Genomic DNA, 20,903 nt, shown 5'->3' with positions numbered 1-20,903 from the left:
ATCACCGCTTTCAAAATAAGTGATAACAGTTTTACTTCTATTTTAATTTCATGTGTTGTTTTGCACAATTTGGTCTTTCAAAAATCCATCCATCCTTCATCCGAACCGCTCATCCTGTTTGGGGTCGCGGGCGCTGGAGCCGATCCCAGCTTCAGTGCTGAGGGCAGGGTTCACCTGGACAAGTCCCCAGTCTATCGCAGGTTACATATATAGACATACAACCTACACACCTACGGGCAGTTTAGAGTCCAATGAACCTGAGCTGCATGTCTTGGAACTGTGGGAGGAACCCGGAGAACCCGTAGGGAACCCACGCTGCCACGGGGAGAACTTGCAGACTCCACACAGAAGGACCTGCCAGTCTTTCCAAATGTAACACAACATGTAAAACTATAAAACAGATGACTTATACTTTCTTGTTCAGTGTTTATCAACATCCTCACCAACCTTCCTCCTCTTCCTCTTCCTCCATGTTTTCAAACTACATCCTTGTGAAGCCGTTCCTCCTTTTGTCTGTTTGGTATGAGAATAAAAACACGACCCCTTAGCCTGATTATGATCATTTTATTATCAAGATGTTTCTATACTAATGAGAACAACATAATTACATCAATCAAAATGTTGGTGATTACAAAACAGGTATATTATTTTCGGTTTGCACCATGGAGCCAACTCCACGTCCAGAGAGGCTGCAGCTGAATATGGTTTTTGATTGTTTCCAAATTCCAAATATGGAAAACTTCCGTTAATCAGTTACAAAACAAGATGGTGACGGCCGTGATCCAAGATGGCGAACTGGAGGCTTCATGACATCAGTCCACAAAGCAGCGGGTGACGTCTCCGTGACTACGTGCACTTCTTATAGACAGTCTATGGTTACTTTTATGTAACCCTAATTACCGCGAGTAAAACGTGCGGCGCAAGAGAGGAGCGCACGCCAGGCTAAAGGAAAACAGTGGCGGCCATGACGGAGGACGAGTGTCTGGTAATCCAGAAGTCAAAATACTTGCTCAAACCTTATTGCCCAGTTATAAAATGTGTTGAAGAAATAATGAAATGTAGTTACATTTGATGAAGTATTTTAAATACTTTCATTATTTATTACTGTTATTTAGGGTAGCTAGTAAACTGTAACCTTTTACTTTCAAAAGTGACTTTCCCAACACAGTTTCGTCCTTTAGCTGCATCCTTCATCCTCTGTCCTTTTCCTTTCGCCTCATGTCCTCCATCCTCATCCTCCTTATCATCCTCATCATCCCTCTAGTCTCCTGTCGGGCAGAGGAGGAGGAGGAGAAGCAGACACCTCTCCCTCCTTCTCTTCCTCCTCCTCCTCCTTCTCATCCTCCAGCTCCTCCTTAGGAGGAGGAGGGGGCGTGGCCAGCCTCTCCTTCATGCTGACCTGTGCGTAAACCGAGTTCAGGTCGACAGGACCCCCCGTCGCTGCCGGGGCAATGCCGGGCTCCTCCCCCGGCCCGTGATTGGTCAGCACAGATGACGCATCGCCGCTGCTCCTTCCTCCCCCGACGCTGTAGAAGTTGTCTGCAGCGGAGGACATGTCCACATCTGTAAGACAGACAGAAGTTTAACTTATTATTCCTCCATGATGTCATTTTCTCTCTTCTCTTTCTCCCCCGTCTTGTTTTTCACTGGTTTGTTCCCAGTTCCCCTTTTTAGTTTCTATTAAAGTACCGATCCCTCTCCATCAGCTGCTCTTCTTTGTCTCCAAATGAAGCAAAACCTTTCGGCCTCTCAGGAGAGAGATGATGCTTTTTCAGACATCACTGTCATAAATAGTCCACTGATACATATTTAGGGTTTACACATGAAGGCCATTCATTGTGAGATGCTTGGGAAACAGGAAAGAGCCCCTCCATGTGTTTCTGTAGCGTTTCTGTCACCAATCAGCCGAGAGTAAAACCAGGAGGTTGTAAAGTAGAGCGCCATAAAGAGCAGCGTTTTACCACAGCTCGTGTACTAATAGAGCCTTTAATGCCACTTTAGGCGTTTGTACGTGTGCCATCACACTAGCGGGGCGTTCGAACCACCGGCTCTTGGTTGGTGAAGTACAGACCTGAGTTCAGGTGGGTCCTCCACAGAGTGAAGGGGGCGGAGCTTTCCTCTTCAGGATTGGAGTCTGAACACACAGAGCAGTGGGAATCAAGCATCATGGGAAATGTAGTAACAAGTCCAAACTAATGAAAAGAGATTGTTAAGTTGTGTGAAATAAAATGAAATACCTCCAACAGTTTCAGAATGACTGGCTGGTTCCTTCACTGCTGAGACGCCATTGGCCTGACCATCTGAGGACACACACACACACACACATGCACACACACACACACACACACACACACGCACGCGTGCACACACACACACACACACATACACACACACACACGCACGCGTGCACAGACACATACACACACACACGCAGACACACACACACACACACAGACACACACAGACACACACACACACACTCAGCTGAAAAACCTTTTTTTTTTTTTTTAATCGGACCGAATGATTAGCAATCATTATTGGGGCGTTCATATCCAGACATTTCATGTTCAGCATTTCATGTGGAACATGTATTGTGTGGCTTGTGTGTTGAACATTCTCTGGTATTCATCAGGCAGACTGACCGTCGTGGTTCTGTGGCGCCTCCAAGTGGCTCCTCCATGGAGTGAAGGACACAGAGTTTCCTTTACTAGGATTCATCCTTTCTTCGCTCAGGACTTCGTTCATCACGGGGTTCTCTCTCTCCTCCATCACTTCTTCCAGCTTCGCCTGTCAATCATCACCACACTGAAAGTCTTTGTTCCCGTCCTCTCCGATGTTTCATGGTTTGAAATGAACAGAAACACTCAGGTCAAAGGTCTCTTACCACTTTGATGAGAGCTGAGGGGTCTTTGTCCGCCTCAGAGTCTCTCAGCTGGAACGAGCGTCTGGAGACAGAGAGACAGAGTCACCTTCATCATGAACACCTGGACTACACACAGACCAGAGAGGCTTCTGGGACGGCGTTTATCAGGTCTGTTTATGATTCATTACTATTATTCATGTGCCCTTTGACAGGACTCAGAGCTGCACTGTCTACTACATTTATTATCATGTAATGTTGGAAGTAAACGTGAATGAGATTTGATTCATGAAAAAAACCTGATTTTAAAATAAAAGTTCTTCCACGTCCATATTTGATCAAAGTGACAAGACAATTCCTTAGGATTTAAATACATTGCCAAAAGTAAACATTGAACATTCGATGAATAAACTTTTATGGTTGCAAGGACAGTAAATTTATACAAATAACAACAATACAAAAACAGGGAATATTAAGTCCCATTTATCCTCCACAACCATAGACGTATAGAACACAGAACCATAGACGTAGAACACAGAACCATAGACGTATAGAACACAGAACCATAGACGTAGAACACAGAACCATAGACGTATAGAACACAGAACCATAGACGTAGAACACAGAACCATAGACATATAGAACACAGAACCATAGACGTATAGAACACAGAACCATAGACGTAGAACACAGGAAGATAGACGTAGAACACAGAACTATAGACGTATAGAACACAGAACCATAGACGTAGAACACAGGAACATAGACGTAGAACACAGAACCATAGACGTAGAACACAGAACCATAGACGTAGAACACAGGAACATAGACGTAGAACACAGAACCATAGACGTAGAACACAGAACCATAGACGTAGAACACAGAACCATAGACGTAGAACACAGGAACATCGATGTAGAACACAGGAACATAGACGTAGAACACAGAACCATAGACGTAGAACACAGGAACATAGACGTAGAACACAGAACCATAGGCGTATAGAACACAGGAACATAGACGTAGAACACAGAACCATAGACGTAGAACACAGGAACATAGACGTAGAACACAGGAACATAGACGTAGAACACAGAACCATAGACGTAGAACACAGAACCATAGACGTAGAACACAGGAACATAGACGTAGAACACAGGAACATAGACGTAGAACACAGGAACATAGACGTAGAACACAGAACCATAGACGTAGAACACAGAACCATAGACGTAGAACACAGGAACATAGACGTAGAACACAGAACCATAGACGTAGAACACAGAACCATAGACGTAGAACACAGGAACATAGACGTAGAACACAGGAACATAGACGTAGAACACAGGAACATAGACGTAGAACACAGAACCATAGACGTAGAACACAGAACCATAGACGTAGAACACAGGAACATAGACGTAGAACACAGGAACATAGACGTAGAACACAGGAACATAGACGTAGAACACAGAACCATAGACGTAGAACACAGAACCATAGACGTAGAACACAGGAACATAGACGTAGAACACAGGAACATAGACGTAGAACACAGGAACATAGACGTAGAACACAGGAACATAGACGTAAAACACAGGAACATAGACGTAGAACACAGGAACATAGACGTAGAACACAGAACCATAGACGTAGAACACAGAACCATAGACGTAGAACACAGGAACATAGACGTAGAACACAGGAACATAGACGTAAAACACAGGAACATAGACGTAGAACACAGGAACATAGACGTAGAACACAGGAACATAGACGTAGAACACAGAACCATAGACGTAGAACACAGAACCATAGACGTAGAACACAGGAACATAGACGTAGAACACAGGAACATAGACGTAGAACACAGAACCATAGACGTAGAACACAGAACCATAGACGTAGAACACAGAACCCGCTGACCTGCTGCACTCGCTGCAGAGCGCTGTGAGGAAGATGGAGAGGAGGAGGAGGGCGATGAAGAAACCCACGACTCCTGATGTCGGGAACCACGACCCGACGACCTCTACGCCGACTGCTGCCATGATCACTGAGACCTGAGAGAGGGGGGAGGGGGGGGAGAGGGAGAGAGAGAGAGAGGGAGAGAGGGAGAGAGAGAGAGAGAGAGGGAGAGAGGGAGAGACAGAGAGAGGGAGAGAGGGAGAGACAGAGAGAGGGAGAGAGGGAGAGAGGGAGAGACAGAGAGAGGGAGAGAGGGAGAGAGGGAGAGAGGGGGAGAGGCGTCAAGGTGTGTGAGAGAACAGGAGTCACATTAAGGTGAGCCTCCGTGTCGTTGGAATGTGAGTTTAAAGATTTACAGAGGAAGTGGTCGACTCCCTGGACGGCAAACAGTCTCAGACTGCAGAGATTTACAGGAACGTTATTGTGTTTTAGTAACTTATTACTTTGCTCCTCCAGTCAGGAGCGTCACATATTCCAGTCCAGAGTGGTGGACCGAGGAAGCTCATCCTCATCCACAGAGTTAGCTCCATGGATAGAAATGCCAATATTACATTCAATCATACAGTCCACATGTTCACCTCTCACAGAGCGGCGTGTCTTCAGCACAGAGTTGTCGGCCTGCAGGCGGCCTGCTTTCCCTTCATGTCAACTCAAACTGAAAAGAGGAGCGGCTGCAGGGCGACGGGACACCTGCATGATATTTAAACAGAAAACAGCTTTCATTGGAAGTCACTATATTTGCGTTTTACTGTTGTACACAGAAACTGTTGGCCGCTGCATGTAAATGATCTCCAGTTTCTCTGCTCATAGCGGGCAGAGGGGGTTCTCCCTCTAGAGCACTAGAGAGGACAACTGGAAGTATGAAGTATTCACCTTCCAACACATCCACAATACAAATGTCCTCTCTGAGCTGTCCTCAGCTGCCACATTACTCAGAACACATAGAATATTTAGTCCAGATGACTGTTTTGGTGTGTCAACTTAACTATTACTACCTGTTTACTTTAAGTCCATCAACATACCAGTCATGTATGCAAAGGCCTGGAGGAAGATGAGGAAACGCATGTGTGTGTGCTGAGTGACGTCAGCTCCTGTTACACCAACACAAGGTGGAGCTCTGTCTTTGTTTACCTTGTTCTCCTGAAGCTCTTTAATCATCCAGACGGACTCAAACGAGCACGAGATCATCAGAACCAACACACAGCTGTCCGGAGAGGGCAGGTTCCTCTGGGTGCACAGGTACATACATATATGTATACACACATAAACACATACTGTATATACATGTACGTATACACACATATACACATACTGTATATACATGTACGTATACACACATATACACATACTGTGTATACATATAGGTGTACACACATATACACATACTGTATATACATATATGTATAAACACATATACACATGCTGTATATACATACATATATGTATACACACATATACACATGCTGTATATACATGTACGTATACACACATATACACATACTGTGTATACATACATATATGTATACACACATATACACATGCTGTGTATACATATAGGTATACACACATATACACATACTGTATATATTTACATGTACGTATACACACACATATACTGTATATACATGTATGTATACACACATATACACATACTGTATATACATACATGTACACACATATACACATACTGTATATACATGTATGTACACACACATATACACATATTGCATATACATGTATACACACATATACACATACTGTATATACATACATGTATGTATACACACATATACACATACTGTATAAGCTAGATTATTATGTGTTTCATGTGTTTTCCTACTTTATAAATCATGGATTCCCCATTTGTAAATTTAGTAATATATATATTATTATTAATATATATTACGAACCAATTATTAAGGACTTATAGATGATGCACTAATGGCTAACATGTGCTTTATTAACATGTTTTAATACTGCAATTCATGATTAATTCAGTAGTTACTAGTCGTTAGTTAAGTGTTAGTTAAGTATGTTCTGTGACTATCTTTCCTTTATTAAGCATTAATAAATGACATTGAAAAGCCAGAAAGGCTCACACAGGCTCAGTTATCTTCTCAAGACAAAAGGGAAATAGACACAAAGTGATAAAGAACATTAATATGATGGTGATGGGGTGATGCCCGTCAGTGGCATGAGTGGTGAGTATGTTTCATAGTTTGCTGCCACACACATATGTTTGATTATTGATGATGAGTATTCAGCTAGCTAGCTGTAACTTGTTTACTAGCTTGTTTGGTAGCTTGTTTGCTAGCTAACTAGCTAGCTAGCAAGCTTGTCACCCACTGTCACCCACTGGAGGTCCTGAGACGGCATGCGCCACCTCAGTTGTAAGTACCAATCCAGGTGATAGCTAATCAATAATAAGTATGTGCCAGCAAACTATAAAACATTCTCACCACATTGCCTCACATCACCTGCTTGTCCTATAATGTAAAACGGTAACGTAAGTATGAAAACCCAAATAATGAAACGCATAATAGTGAAGCTTATAAATGAAGAATAAAACATGTATAACTGTCTTTATGAATTGCATACTAATGAGTTACTAATGAGTGTTCATGTTGGAATAATGCTTTATAAATGATGAATTAAGTGTTTACTCATGCTTTACTAATGCTAAACAGTGTGTAGTTATTATAAAGTGTAAACATATATACATATGTATGTATACACACATATACACATACTGTATATATATATATATATACATACATATACAGATATATATATATATATATATATATATATATATATATATATATATATATACATACATATATATACATATACACATCTTCATATACTGTATATATGTGTGTGTATATATATACACACACATATATACATAATTAACACACGTATGATAACACCTCCACAGTGAATGCAGCATCCAGAAACTGAGAAAGGTCTTGATGAATTGCAGTTTTATGTACATATAATACATATAATGTTTGGCTTATGTTGTGATTTAATAATTTACATAAACATATATTAGTCTTTGGTAAAGACTTGTGCAACTTATCTACACTTTATTCTTATTCTGTGGTACCTCTGATAGCCTTCACATTTAAGAGAACGATTCTGACCAATAAAGACTTTAAATTAAACATAAATACTATATAATATATTCCCGCAGCATGGAAGATGAAGTTGTTCATAACGCGTTAGCAGAAATAAAGTCTGGAGCCTACCTTGATGTCCGTGATGCAGACAGCTGTGACTTCAGGTTCACACCGTGAGAGATGAGCTGTTCCTGGACCATATGACTCATTAACACACTGATCAAACACAGAGCTGTTTGAACTGCTTAAAGACACACACACACACACACACACACACACACACACACACACACACACACACACACACACACACACTCACACTCACCCACGCACACACACACACAAATTAATGTATTTCCCAAATTTCTGTACTTGTTTAGATATTTTTTTGCCTTTTTTTTTTTTTCTATCTATTGACAACATTATTCTGATCTATATCTGGGCAGGAAAGTCGCCTCGAGTCAGCAAAGTCTTTCTCCAACGCCTGAGGGACATAAGTGGCCTCTCTTCCTTATTTAATTTTTTATTGTTGGGCAACTAACAGTCAAAACATATAATTTTGGATCAATGCTCCGGAGACTGACTGGTGTCTTTTGGAGGCTCATTCCTGCTCCTCTTCCTCTCTTCCTTCATCGGTGTACTCATCTCTTAAACTCATCTTCTAAAACTGTACAGCCACTCTTCTAACCCGATTGTCCTCACTACACTTAGAACCGCTTCCTCTCTGGGTCCGATTAGTAAACATCATCTATTCCCACCGTCACTAGTGGACAAAACTATCCCTGAAGTGTTTCAGGGATCTTTATGACGATGACCTCTTCTCTAGCTTTGACTCTCTTTGTAAGACCTGGACCGTTCAAATCTTTTCTGACACGTTCAGGTCCTTCACTTTGTAAGGAAACACTTAAAGTCATACCCTGAGCTCCCATGCAAACCACTTTGGGAAAGCCTACTAGACACGCATCCAACTCAGAAGGGGCTGATCTCTAAAGTTTACAACCAGATCATAACGATAATAAATACCTTTTCTACAATCAAAGCCAAATGGGGAAGTGAGTTGAATATGAACCTGACAGAGAGTTGGTGTGTGGGTGTACTGAGGAGGGTGGACACGTCTCTGTCCTGTGACTTGGTCTTCTTCAGGTCCAGGTGGTCCATATGGATGCACTTCAGTAACAGCAGACTAGCTTACATGTTCCCAGACCGTGACCTCAAGCAGACTTACCTCACATGTTGTGGGCGTGTCCTGAACTTGGTGCTATGTTTTTAATATCTTAACTATAGTTTTAGGGATCAAGCTACAACCATGCCCTCTTCTGGCAATCTTTGGATCCCTGCCAAACCTGTCCAATAAAGTACCAAAGAGAACCATGTGTCATTGCCTTTACCCTTCTGGCTCGTCTCAGAATACTTCTTGCTTGGACGTCTCCAAGTCCACCATCTCAGTCTGCCTGGCTTAAGGATGTAATGGTTTTCCTGAGTCTTGAAAAAATAAAATATACACTTAGGACCATTCCATGAGGAAGTGGCAGCCTTTCATTTCCTGTTTCCAAGACCTGTCAGTGTTGCCCAATGACTGAGGCGCGTCGGGTTCTGTCCTTCATCTGAGTTACTGTAACCAAACCTATGTACTACAAACTCTGTTAACAAATGCAAAGGCCATGTGTGTGGGCGGGTTTTGATTCATTATTTTTCCTTATTTTCTATTTTTTACTTTTTTTTAATTAGTTGTATTTCCTCTCATTTTTTACTTTATGTTGTCTGATTGCTTTACCTTCCTGTCACTTTCTTCACTACTATTGCAAACAGAACACTCACACACACACACACACACACACACACACACACACACACACACACACACACACACACACACACACACACACACATTAAAATACTTGTTTGCTGATCCCTGCCGTCATATTGTGCATATTCTCTAATAAAGTACCCTAAAAGTCGGGTTACAAGCCGTTACTACCTTCGGTCGGTGTCCCCGTTAGCTCCCCGCTGTAGCCAGCTAGTGCTCCTGCTAGTGCTCTGCTAGCTCTCCGCTAGCTCAACAACCACCGAATGTAGCGGGACCAGCCCCGGCTTGACACCAGAGGGGACGCGGCCAGTAGCAGCAGCAGCGCTAGCTAGCAGCAGCGCTAGCAGCAGCAGCGCTAGCTAGCAGCAGCGCTAGCGAGGACACCCACCGGAGGTAGAAGCGGCTAACAGCGCTAGCGAGGACACCCACCGGAGGCTTGTGACCCGACTTTTACGGTATATTAAAAGTTTTCAGCACTTTAGAGTAATGTTAAGCCATCTGTTTGACCGGTCTGCTAATTATGGGCTTTCCTCGAATTTACAGTTATAGATGGATTTGACCTGCCTTATGGGCAGGAAAAAAGTTATTTGATACGCAACTTTTGGGACGTTTGGGAAATCACATCTGAACGGAGAATTATTCATGCGCTCAGAACTACTGCTTCTTTAATCACACATCTTCATCAGCAGAGGACAAGAAGAGGAACCATCCAGAGAATCTGTCTCATATGAAATGTTGAATGTTAACATGGTGGACAATGTGTTTTTTTCCTCGTGAGAATTTTTTGAAAGCATAGTTTTTATTAGAGGAAATGGTAATTAGTATATGAATGTGGCAATTCAACTCATAAACTATCGTAGTAACTTAACTTTATTTTCCCTAAAGTGAAGATCATCCCTACTAGAACATCAGATACATAAACCACAATAATACAAATACAACACACACATGAGAATAAAAGCCACCTCAAACTCTCATGCAGCTCTGTGGGCCGACTAGAGTCCTAAAGAATGAGCGACATCTTTAGCTCTCTACTGCCATCATGTGGTTACTTGTATGAACTGAACTGGTTGTTAAATCATTCTCATCCGCTCTCTCAGTTTCAGCTTACTTGATAGGAATGACAGGAAAACAAACCATTTCGAGACTGAACTGATGATTATGAAGATGAATAAAAGGACTGAATTATGAAGGTTAAGCATGTACAAAATGGCATTATGCAGATTATACAGTATGTAAATGATGTATAGCAACGCCAGAGTCTTTGATTCTATGCATAGCCCTCCCAGAGCGGACGCTGTTGGCATCTTCACTTTGGACCCGAAACAGCCGCCTGACCGGAGTTCTGCTCCCAGTTTAATGTCTCTGAGTTTACATAATACATAACTAACGCTGAAGAGCTGTCGCCAGTCGGATAAAGGCCAGATAAAAACGGATGAAAGGGCACAGAGAAGCCCAGGAGGTCAGAGGTCACAAGGCCAGTGAGACGAGCGCCATGATGACGGACAGCTGCTTCCTGGATGTCTGGTAAGAGGCGAGGAATCAGAGGAACTGGAGGAAATGCGTAGGAGAACTCTGCGTCACGGTGGTGGAAGAAAGGCATCCCTCCTCTTATGCCGCGTTCACACCAAACGACCAGATTACATGCAGAGTCAATGCAGAGGCGCGACAGGTTACGAAAAAGGGTTTTTGAGTTGAAATCTTGGCGAAAAAAATTGCGTGACGAAAAGTTGCGTCAGCCAATCAGCGTTGAGAAGCTCCGCCCCTCATCCTGCCGTTGCTGAATCAAACTGCTGCTGGTCCTGAACCAGCGCTGACAGCGGCTTCATTCAGACGCTGTTGTGGGACTACGGGTAATATTATGAACCCAGACACCATGGAGTTTGGTGTTCCCACGTAAGTGGAATTTACACAACGTAGTATAAAGTATAAAGCAGAACTAGTGGTTATATCCTGGAGAAACTGCGTCTGGCGTGTTTGATTCATTGAGTGAAATTGAGAGTGTTCACACCAAATGAGACAAAGACAAATCACGCCGCCACAAAGGGGGTGTGGCTTATCGCCGTCGGGTCTCTCCGTGAAAAAGACTTATCTTTTCCGCTATCGACCATGGAATAAAAAAACACTAGTTCTGCTGTATACTTGTTGTGGAAGTCCCAAACATGTCGGAACATCAAATGCCCTCGTATTTGGGTTCATAACATCATCCGTAGCCGCACACAGTTCGGTGAATTTCACCGACTCCTCCAGGAACTGCGTCTGGCTTATCTCCGTAAAACGGATTCCTTCATCCACCATGGAATAAATAACCACTAGTTCTGCTTTATACTTGTTGTGTAAACTCCACATACATGGGAACATCAAACATGTAATCTGGTCGCGCGACAAAATTCTGTCGCGTCCGGTGTGAACACGGCATAACTATTTTTCACGGAGAGAAGATATGATATTGCACATGCATTTAAATATAAAGTCTCATCTTCTTTAAATGTTCTTCCCTCTGCGTCGACCTTTCTCTTCTTAGACATTTTGGGATTATTTGTCGATCTTTTTCAAGATAATCACTTATCTTTAGTTAAACGCCGATATGGAAACACTGCCGTTCATTCGCGGGTCACAAAATCAACATGCATTGTGGGAGATGTAGTCTATGGTCACTGCACACTGTAAAGCAGCACAGACTTTAATTTAAAGACCATCATACACCTTTCCAGCTGTCGCATACAATGACTTTGTGAAGCAGAAGGGTGGTGGCTATTTCCAACATGCCACCTGATGGCTGAGCGTCGGCCTCCATCTTGTCTTTCCTGGCTATAGACTGTATATGAGAAGTGGACGTAGTCATGGTGACGTCACTCGTTAGTTTGTGGTCTGATGTTATGAAGCCTCGAGTTCGCCATCTTGGGTTGCGGCCATCGCCGTGTTGTTTGTTTTGCAACCAATGAACAGGAAGTGACCATATCTGGAATCATGCTGAGGGAATAAATCAAGAGAGAAGTAGAGTAATTTATATAGACTTCTATACAACCAGAGGAGTCGCCCCCTGGTTGTCAGTAGAGAGAATGCAGCTTTAGCACATCAAGCATAGACTTCTATACAACCAGAGGAGTCACCCTCTGGTGGCCAGGAGAGAGAATGCAGGTTTCAACACACTTCTGCATCGGTTTCACTCGGCAGATGAAACAGATGCTCGTTCTCTAATTGTCTAAACGAGGATTTGTGGACTTGTGTGTGCGGCGGTGAGCCTCTGTTTCGTTTGGGGAGCGTGAGGGAGAAGCTTACAGGACCACAGCAGACTGGCGGAGAGGACACTCTGAACAGGGCCATTGTGTCTCCATTGCTCAGCTGGAATGACAAACGTGTTCTCCATGTCCCGTGACTGCCAGTGGCGCCATTGTTTGTACCTTGGCAGCCATCTTAGAACAGCGGAGGGATGATTTGTCGCACTGCAGCCACTTGAGACAGATTGGTGTGAGCGGCTTTTTCCCTGTCCCGGTCGACTAGAAGAGAGATCCCGACGCTTTTAGTTTTCCGGAGTTTGGAAAGTTTTGGTCCAGCTCATCCTGATGGTCTGACCAGCTGTGTGAGCGGGCGTGGCCGGTGCAGAGGCAGCTTTAGCAAACCGGGATGAAGGTTTTGGCGGGAAGCTGAGATCTGATGATCTGATGATCTCTTTACTCCGGAATGTATCGATATTCTCAGACCTGAGGACGTCTGAGAGGTTGAGACAATAATTCTAATTTAATCTAGAAATGATAAATGGAAATTCACATTTCCCTGCTACATGTGTTATGTTTTCAACATCATGGTTATTTTTATTATATTGTATTATTGTCACTTCAGTGTTGTGTTGCTTTTTTTTTTTTACTGCGTGCCTTTAAAGCTCTCATGGTGACGTCATCATGAGCCTTTGTGCTCCTCAGAATCCTGCAAAATGACCCATCTCAGAATAATGAATATTAATTTGCTGAATTGTTGTGTTAGTCACATTAATGCAGCAGCTGCTGGAGCGGTGACGACATTCTGTTTCAGTTTCATCTCTTCTGTCACAAAAATATGCTTTTCTATTTCTGTCCATAACTCTTTCTGCTGCTTCATTTTGCCAAAAATATTTCTGTCTTTATTTATGACGTTACTTTTAGGAAAGAATGAATAACTCGTGCTAGGTGCTGCACTCTGATCCTGCATTATTATTATTATTATGAATATTATTATTATATTTTGCTGCATTCCTGTTGTCATGTTAGGTCGTAACCAATATGGACGGGAAATAGAGAACGATGACACGTCTTATTTAACCTGTGGGATTAGTCATTTATGAAAAAAAACTAAGTGTTATTATAATATTATTGTCAGCCGTTGCTCCACATTACAACATTATCGAAGTTCGTTTTTTTGTGTGGCTTTTAACAGGCCGACACACACACACACACACACACACACACACACACACACACACACACACGCTCATTACCAGGATTCCCTATTCCCGCACGCGCGCCCCTCGCCGCCGCTTAATCTAATTAGAGAGTCGCGCGCGGCTCCTGGTTTTTGGTGTGTGTGTGTGTGTGTGTGTGTGTGTGTGTGTGTGTGTGTGTGTGTGTGTGTGTGTGTGTGTGTGTGTCTTCTATTGATATTCATTAAAAATACATGATGTATCACATACGCTGAGCTGCGGCCCGCTGCAGAATTCACACCGCTGAAGACTCGCTGCATGCGGCTTCACTTGGAGCCGGAATTATGGATTAATAATCCTATCAGAAGGGACGAGATTTAATATCGCACCAATTATGGGCTATCAGGGACGGTACAATTGTTTCTGCCCCTTACTGGCATTATTAGAGATTTATATTTAAAAAAGCACTGATTGTAATAGTGAAACAATTAGAAGTGAAATATTGAACAGAATAATAAGAATTAGATCAGATCAACATATATAAATGTACTTTTGTACAGATTGACAAATAAATGAATACACATCATGTTCCAAAACAAGTCATTTTACCTTCAAGCCTCTCATAACTCTTATGTTTTGCCTTTTAATAAGTTTTGTTAAATGTAATTATGATGCTTGTTGAATATTACTCGTTTCTTTCATTTTCAACCTGAAGCAGCAAACACTCATCATAGCTGTTGAATGAGAGAATTAGTATAATCTGAACCATAAATCCTGACAACAAAAACTGTCACAATATTATCTATATGATCTTCTGTGTTCTTGTTTATTATTTTTTCTAAATAACCCCAATTTGTGTCTTCTTCTCTGTCTTCAACAACACCACCTCTTCTCCAGCGGCTGCTTCTTTGCTTAATTGTTATGAATATATTCAAAAGTATGATATTTAAAATTAATTTCGAAGTCAAATCCTCCTCATAGCGCGGACGCTCCGTGTTGTCGCTCCGGGCCTCCGCACCGCCGGCCCGCAGCCGCTAGGGGGAGCTAGAGTCCACGTGTTGGTCCCGAGAGTTCCCTCGACCCAGTGACGTTTAGGTCACACACACACACACACACACACACACACACACACACACACACACACACACACACACACACACACACACACACGCACACACACACACACACACACACACACACGAAACAAAAGATTCAAGCCCTTCTTAGAGGTGACACATTTAAATATCGTTTGATACATTTAAATAAATTAATTACAAAAATGAAGATATTTATGTTTCATGGGTGTAACACAAAATGCAGGATTACTTTCATATATTAGATTTATTTAGTTTAGATGTGTGCATCAACGCAAGAGTGCATGTGTTTAATTGAGGGACTACCCTTTGCGCATGTGCACAGATCTCGCGCTCCGCCTTTGGGGACTTGAACACATGGAGGGTCAGAAACTATCTGAACTGTTTCGAGAACAACTCAAGTGGATTATAATGAACCATACAGGAAGTGACCATCACCGGAACACGTGTACTGGAGTGTTGGTCTAAATCATGTTGCCCTTTAATCCTGATTTAATTAAAAGAAGAAACAGAAACTCTTATAGATGCAATTAGATTATGTTTTTGTCAACATGTTCACATCCAACCAGCAGCTCTCGGTCGCACCCTGGGCCACCAGGGTCGTGTTAGAGCATCCCCCCCAGCAGGCCTCCTCCGGCCCGCTGCTCTCCATCCGCGTTATGGGTCCATAGCTCCTCTCCTATGTGCTCCGTTACCTCATCCATCCTCTACCGGCCCACTTACTGTCATATTAACCAAGACTTCACTGCGCGGCCACATAAACGCGGCCGCGCATTACCGGGATGCGATCGCGCGCTGGAGGAGGAGAGCTGCTGCTGCGCGCGGGACACCGGACCCGGGCTGATGAGACACCGTACAGGTGTGTGTGTGTGTGTGTGTGTGTGTGTGTGTGTGTGTGTGTGTGTGTGTGTGTGTGTGTGTGTGTGTGTGTGTGTGTGTGTGTGTGTGTGTGTGCGTGTGAATTTCTTTCATGAATGTTTTCTGTCAGAGTCGCGAATGTATTTTTTGTGGCTTTATTTTGTGTGTTTAAAAAAAAAAGAACTATTGTCTTTGTAATAACTTTAGTCAAATAAGAGAATAAACAGGCGCGCGCACACTGATGAAGGCAATTCAACTTTAGCCCGTTGAGGATTTACATAATATATAGTTGGGATGCAGCCCCTCCACGTCACGTTTAGCGCTTGACCTCCGCGTGTCTGATGCCACGCAGACTCTCTGCTCCCGTCATCATCATCACCATGATCATATATATATATATATATATATATATATATATATATATATATATATATATATGATCATGGTGATGATCATATATATATATATATATATATATATATATATATATATATATATATATATATATGATCATGGTGATGATGATGACGGGAGCAGAGAGAGAGAGAGAGTTGTAACAAGCCGTAACAAGTTCTCGTGCAGCGCGTGGCCGATATGGCGCAGAGAACAAGGGATCTGAACACACACCTAAGGAAGATGATATATATATATATATATATATATATATATATATATATATATATATATATATATATATATATATATATGTGCGTGTGTGCGTCCTTCTTCACGCCTCGTGCAATCCAGCATCCATGCAGCCTGACATCAGTTAGGCTGCATAGTTGTGTTCCGTCAGACATCAGTCTGACGGAACACAACTATACCGAGTAGCTCCAAACGGGCTTTGATCAATGTCCAGCCGTGATTTACAGTGTGTGTGTGTGTGTGTGTGTGTGTGTGTGTGTGTGTGTGTGTGTGTGTGTGTGTGTGTGTGTGTGTGTGTGTGTGTGTGTGTGTGTGTGTGTGTGTGGTGAATGTGTCAGAGGAGGATGGAGAGCGAGGAGATGGAAGAAGGAAGAAGAGACGAAAAACACACTATGTGTTGCCAACAGATGGAGCGAGAAGTCAAGGTTAGTATTTCTAGATGTGCGTGTGCGTGTGTGTGAGTGCGTGTGCGTGTGTATGTGTGTTTTTTTGTTAAAATCAGGAGAGCAGGCTTTTTGGGATGTGCGTGTGTGTGCGTGTGTTTTTTGTTGTTGTTAGAATCAGGAGAGCAAGTTTTCGCGTGATAGATGAGCGCGCGCGGCTCGTACACAAGGTGCTCCTCCTCATCACTACTCTTCCTCCTGGTGGCTCCGTAGCTCCGCCTTGTCCCTCCGCCAGTAACGGGCTCCTGGTGACGGGCTCCTGGTGACGGGCTCATGGTGACGGGTTCCTGGTAACGGGCTCCTGGTAACGGGCTCCTCGTAACGGGCTCCTCGTGACGGGCTCCTCGGGACGGGCTCCTAATAACGGGCTCCTCGTGACGGGCTCCTCGTAACGCTCGTAACGGGCTCCTCGTGACGGGCTCCTGGTAACGGGCTCCTAATAATGGGCTCCTCGTGACGGGCTCCTGGTAACGGGCTCCTCGTGTTACCGGGTCCGGTCCACGCGCGCCTGTCGCGTCTAGACAGAGCAACAGGCCACCGGACACCCGACGGGCCGGGATCCATCCATTGATCCCCAATTACACCCGTTAACAGGACGCGTCACAAGAAACACGCGTGTGTGCCCACACGGTTATTAAGATTATTACGGTTATTAAGGTTATTATGGTATGTTTATGGCCCTCTTCTTATCGGGACACATGCTGACTGAGCAAATTACGTTAACGTCCAGCTGATGAAACATAACATAACTTCTATGAAGTGAGCCAAATACAGACATTGAAATACATACATAAATAAATAAAGGTCCACGCGACGTTCACTGTCTTCGCCTTGCTGGTCCTCTTTGAAAAGAAAATGTTTAATTGTCATAAAAATAAATGACATGGCTTTAAATAATAGTGAAAAGATCCATCTATAAATAACATAACCGCGGAAATTTACAGATGGGGAGAAATAATCCACGAATACATTTGCTTTCATCATTTTGAATGTATATATATTTACATATATATTAAATCTATTAATTGTATACAACGAATGACTGAAGTATTAAAGTGTTCCAATTCACGGCCGATGTCTGTAACCGCCTCTGCATCAGAATGTGTGTTTTATTACGATGAAATGGTTATTATCATCAAATAACAAATAACAAATAAATACATACACACAAAATTAAAAAAAAGAAGAAGCTCCTGCACTTTGTCACGCGGACACAGACACACACACACACACACACACACACACACACACACACACACACACACACACACACACACACACACACACACACACACACACAGGTCTAAAAAAAAAAAAACATGCAGCGAGTTGCAACCTGCAAAATATTTCACTCACTGGTCATGCATTCTTCCCCATTGACGATGAACCTCCTCCTCCGGCTTCTCTCTCTCTCTCTCTCTCTCTCTCTCTCTCTCTCTCTCTCTCTCTCTCTCTCTCTCTCTCTCTCTCTCTCTCTCCCTCTCTCTCTCTCACCCCCCACCTCCTCCTCCTCGGTATTAAGTGCGCGTGCCCCCGGTCAGTGAGCGGAGCTCCGGGTCTTTAGAGCCCCACTCGTCGCCGTGTCGCCGACGCCCCTGCAGCTCATGTTCCCGGCGCTTCTGCTCCGGAGCCGCCGCTGCTCCCTGGTGGTTCTCTCCGTCTTCTTTTCCCTCCCTCCCGTACACACACACACACACACACACACACACACACACACACACACACGCACGCGCATGCGCACACACACACCAGTGGCTCTATCGTCTTCTCCTGACTCTCTGCGCTCCAGAACCCGGACCCGCGTCTAATATTACCAAATCCCCTTTATTATAGAGTATTTACAATCTCTCCCCTCCTCCTCTTCTTCCTTTTCCTCCTCCTCCTTCTGCTCTTACCCCCCCTCCCTCACACACACACACACACACACACACACACACACACACACACACACACACACACACACACACACACACACACACACGCATCTGAAAGTTATTACCCCCCCTACTGTACACCTCCGTCAGTTTAAGGAACAGCCGCTCGCGGAGGAGTGACCCAGACTTTAGGATCAGATATGAAATCCTCTGGTTTCTTAGAATAAAATGTAATTAAGCAATAAATAATATTTTTTTCTGTGGCTTGTAAAACATAAAATAAATGTAAAAAAGAAATGTGATCTGTGATACTGCAAATGTGCTTGTACCATAAAGGTCACACACAGCCAATACACGGCACTGTGTGTGTGTGTGTGTGTGTGTGTGTGTGTGTGTGTGTGTGTGTGTGTGTGTGTGTGTGTGTGTGTGTGCAGCTCATATCGGACCATAACTCTTCATAAACATGTACACACTTTATATGTGAACAAAAGGGATCTAGGTGAACAACACTTAATATCACGGTGATCTGGGATGTGACTATCATCTGCTTATAGTCACCAGGTTATAGCCGGAGCCTTTCTGGCTCCTCGCGTGTTCAACCTGTTCGTCCTGTTCGCCGCAACCGGAGAGTTTTCACACGTGCATCTCTCTCTCTTTCTCTCTCTCTCTCTCTCTCTCTCTCTTTCTCTCTCTCTCTCTCTTTCTCTCTCTCTCTCTCTCTCTCTCTCTCTCTCTCTCTCTCTCTCCATAACACAACATTTACGTTCGCGCGCTTTAAGGGAACAGTCCTATGTGCGTCCAGGTGAGCGTGCGCATCTCGGTAAAACCAGCGACCACCGCGCGTCACACACTTTGTTAACACGCGCGCGCGCTCCTCCTCCGGTCGGTCCGCGCGCGCGGCGGCTTCACATCCTTCCCCTCCACGAGCTCCTGTCCGCGGCTTCCCTTGCCCTGTTTTGCGTCCACCTCTCGCTCTCTCTCTCTCTCTCTCTCTCTCTCTCTCTCTCTCTCTCTCTCTCTCTCTCTCTCTCTCTCTCTCTCTCTCTCTCTCCGTAGCTCTGCATATTGCTTTCATTAAACATCTCTGCATCTCTCTCTCTCTCTCACGCGCGCGCGCACACTCCTCCCTCCACTCCTCGCCTCTTGTCCGGCCCCCCTGATCTCTGTGTCCATTGGCTTCCAGCGGGTCTGTTCCTCGCGTCCAGCCCTCCTCCTCCCTCCCTCCCTCCCTCTCTCTAATGACCGTCCATTGGTGTTGTTCCTGCGCGTCCCCCCGCCCCTCCCCCCTCCCCCTCCCACCGGGCGCGTCGGCCCTGCCCATGTTTCTGCATGTCGGGTGTCCGTCCATCGCCTGACGTTCAAGTTCGCCCGGGAACGTCACGTCCGTGCACTTGAACTTGCACGGCTCGGAAAGGGGGGGTTGAAGGGGGAGGGAGGAGGGGGGGGGGGGGGGCTTTTGCCATTTTTTCCATCTCTCTCCCCTTCTCTCTCTCTATCTACCTCTCTCTCACTCTCTCTCTTTTCTCTCTCTGCTCTCCTTTCTCAAAAAAGCCATGACGGCGATCCTGCGATCCATCTTCGCCTCCGCGCCATCTTTGTATTATTTCTAATTTATTTCCTACACCCCACCCCTCCACCGCCCCCCTCCTCCTCCTTGTGGATGTCAAGGCGTTTGGATGAAGATATTTTTTGCCCCACTGGAGTCTCCTCTCTAACCCCGATGTGATCCGCGCTGCGCCGCCAGCAGCAACCATGTCTCGCCGCAAGCAAGGCAAGCCCCAGCACTTAAGCAAGCGGGATTTTTCGCGTAAGTAGAGATGAGAACAAAAAAAGAAA

At 44.1% G+C, this 20,903-nt stretch overlaps 2 protein-coding genes across 4 annotated transcripts in view; one reads left to right on the top strand and one right to left on the bottom strand.

The window, feature by feature from the left end:
* Nucleotides 1-96: 96 nt before the first annotated feature.
* LOC306746833 (uncharacterized protein) lies at nt 97-8,155 on the bottom strand (the record flags this gene model as incomplete). The annotated part of the gene is made up of 10 exons (XM_079229812.1): nt 8,080-8,155; nt 5,957-6,052; nt 5,404-5,515; nt 4,787-4,920; nt 2,885-2,945; nt 2,643-2,787; nt 2,238-2,300; nt 2,072-2,134; nt 1,304-1,563; nt 97-174 (listed from the first exon to the last, which is right to left on the bottom strand). Exons 4-10 carry the CDS (start codon nt 4,906-4,908, stop codon nt 97-99), a joined length of 792 nt encoding a protein of 263 aa, XP_079085938.1. The 5' UTR covers nt 4,909-4,920; nt 5,404-5,515; nt 5,957-6,052; nt 8,080-8,155.
* Nucleotides 8,156-20,819: 12,664 nt separating this feature from the next.
* The window catches only part of LOC306747097 (B-cell lymphoma/leukemia 11A-like), a gene marked incomplete at both ends in the record, with an annotated part of 44,938 nt that continues 44,854 nt past the window's right edge, over nt 20,820-20,903 (top strand). For all 3 annotated transcript variants that reach the window (XM_079230104.1, XM_079230103.1, XM_079230102.1), the window contains one exon: nt 20,820-20,874. In XM_079230104.1, the coding sequence (XP_079086230.1) occupies nt 20,820-20,874 (55 nt within the window). The remainder of the gene's footprint in view (nt 20,875-20,903) is intronic.

Source organism: Taurulus bubalis (assembly GCF_910589615.1).
Source record: "Taurulus bubalis genome assembly, chromosome: 14".
NCBI lineage: Eukaryota > Metazoa > Chordata > Actinopteri > Perciformes > Cottidae > Taurulus > Taurulus bubalis.
This window is presented reverse-complemented; position numbering and strand designations above follow the sequence as displayed.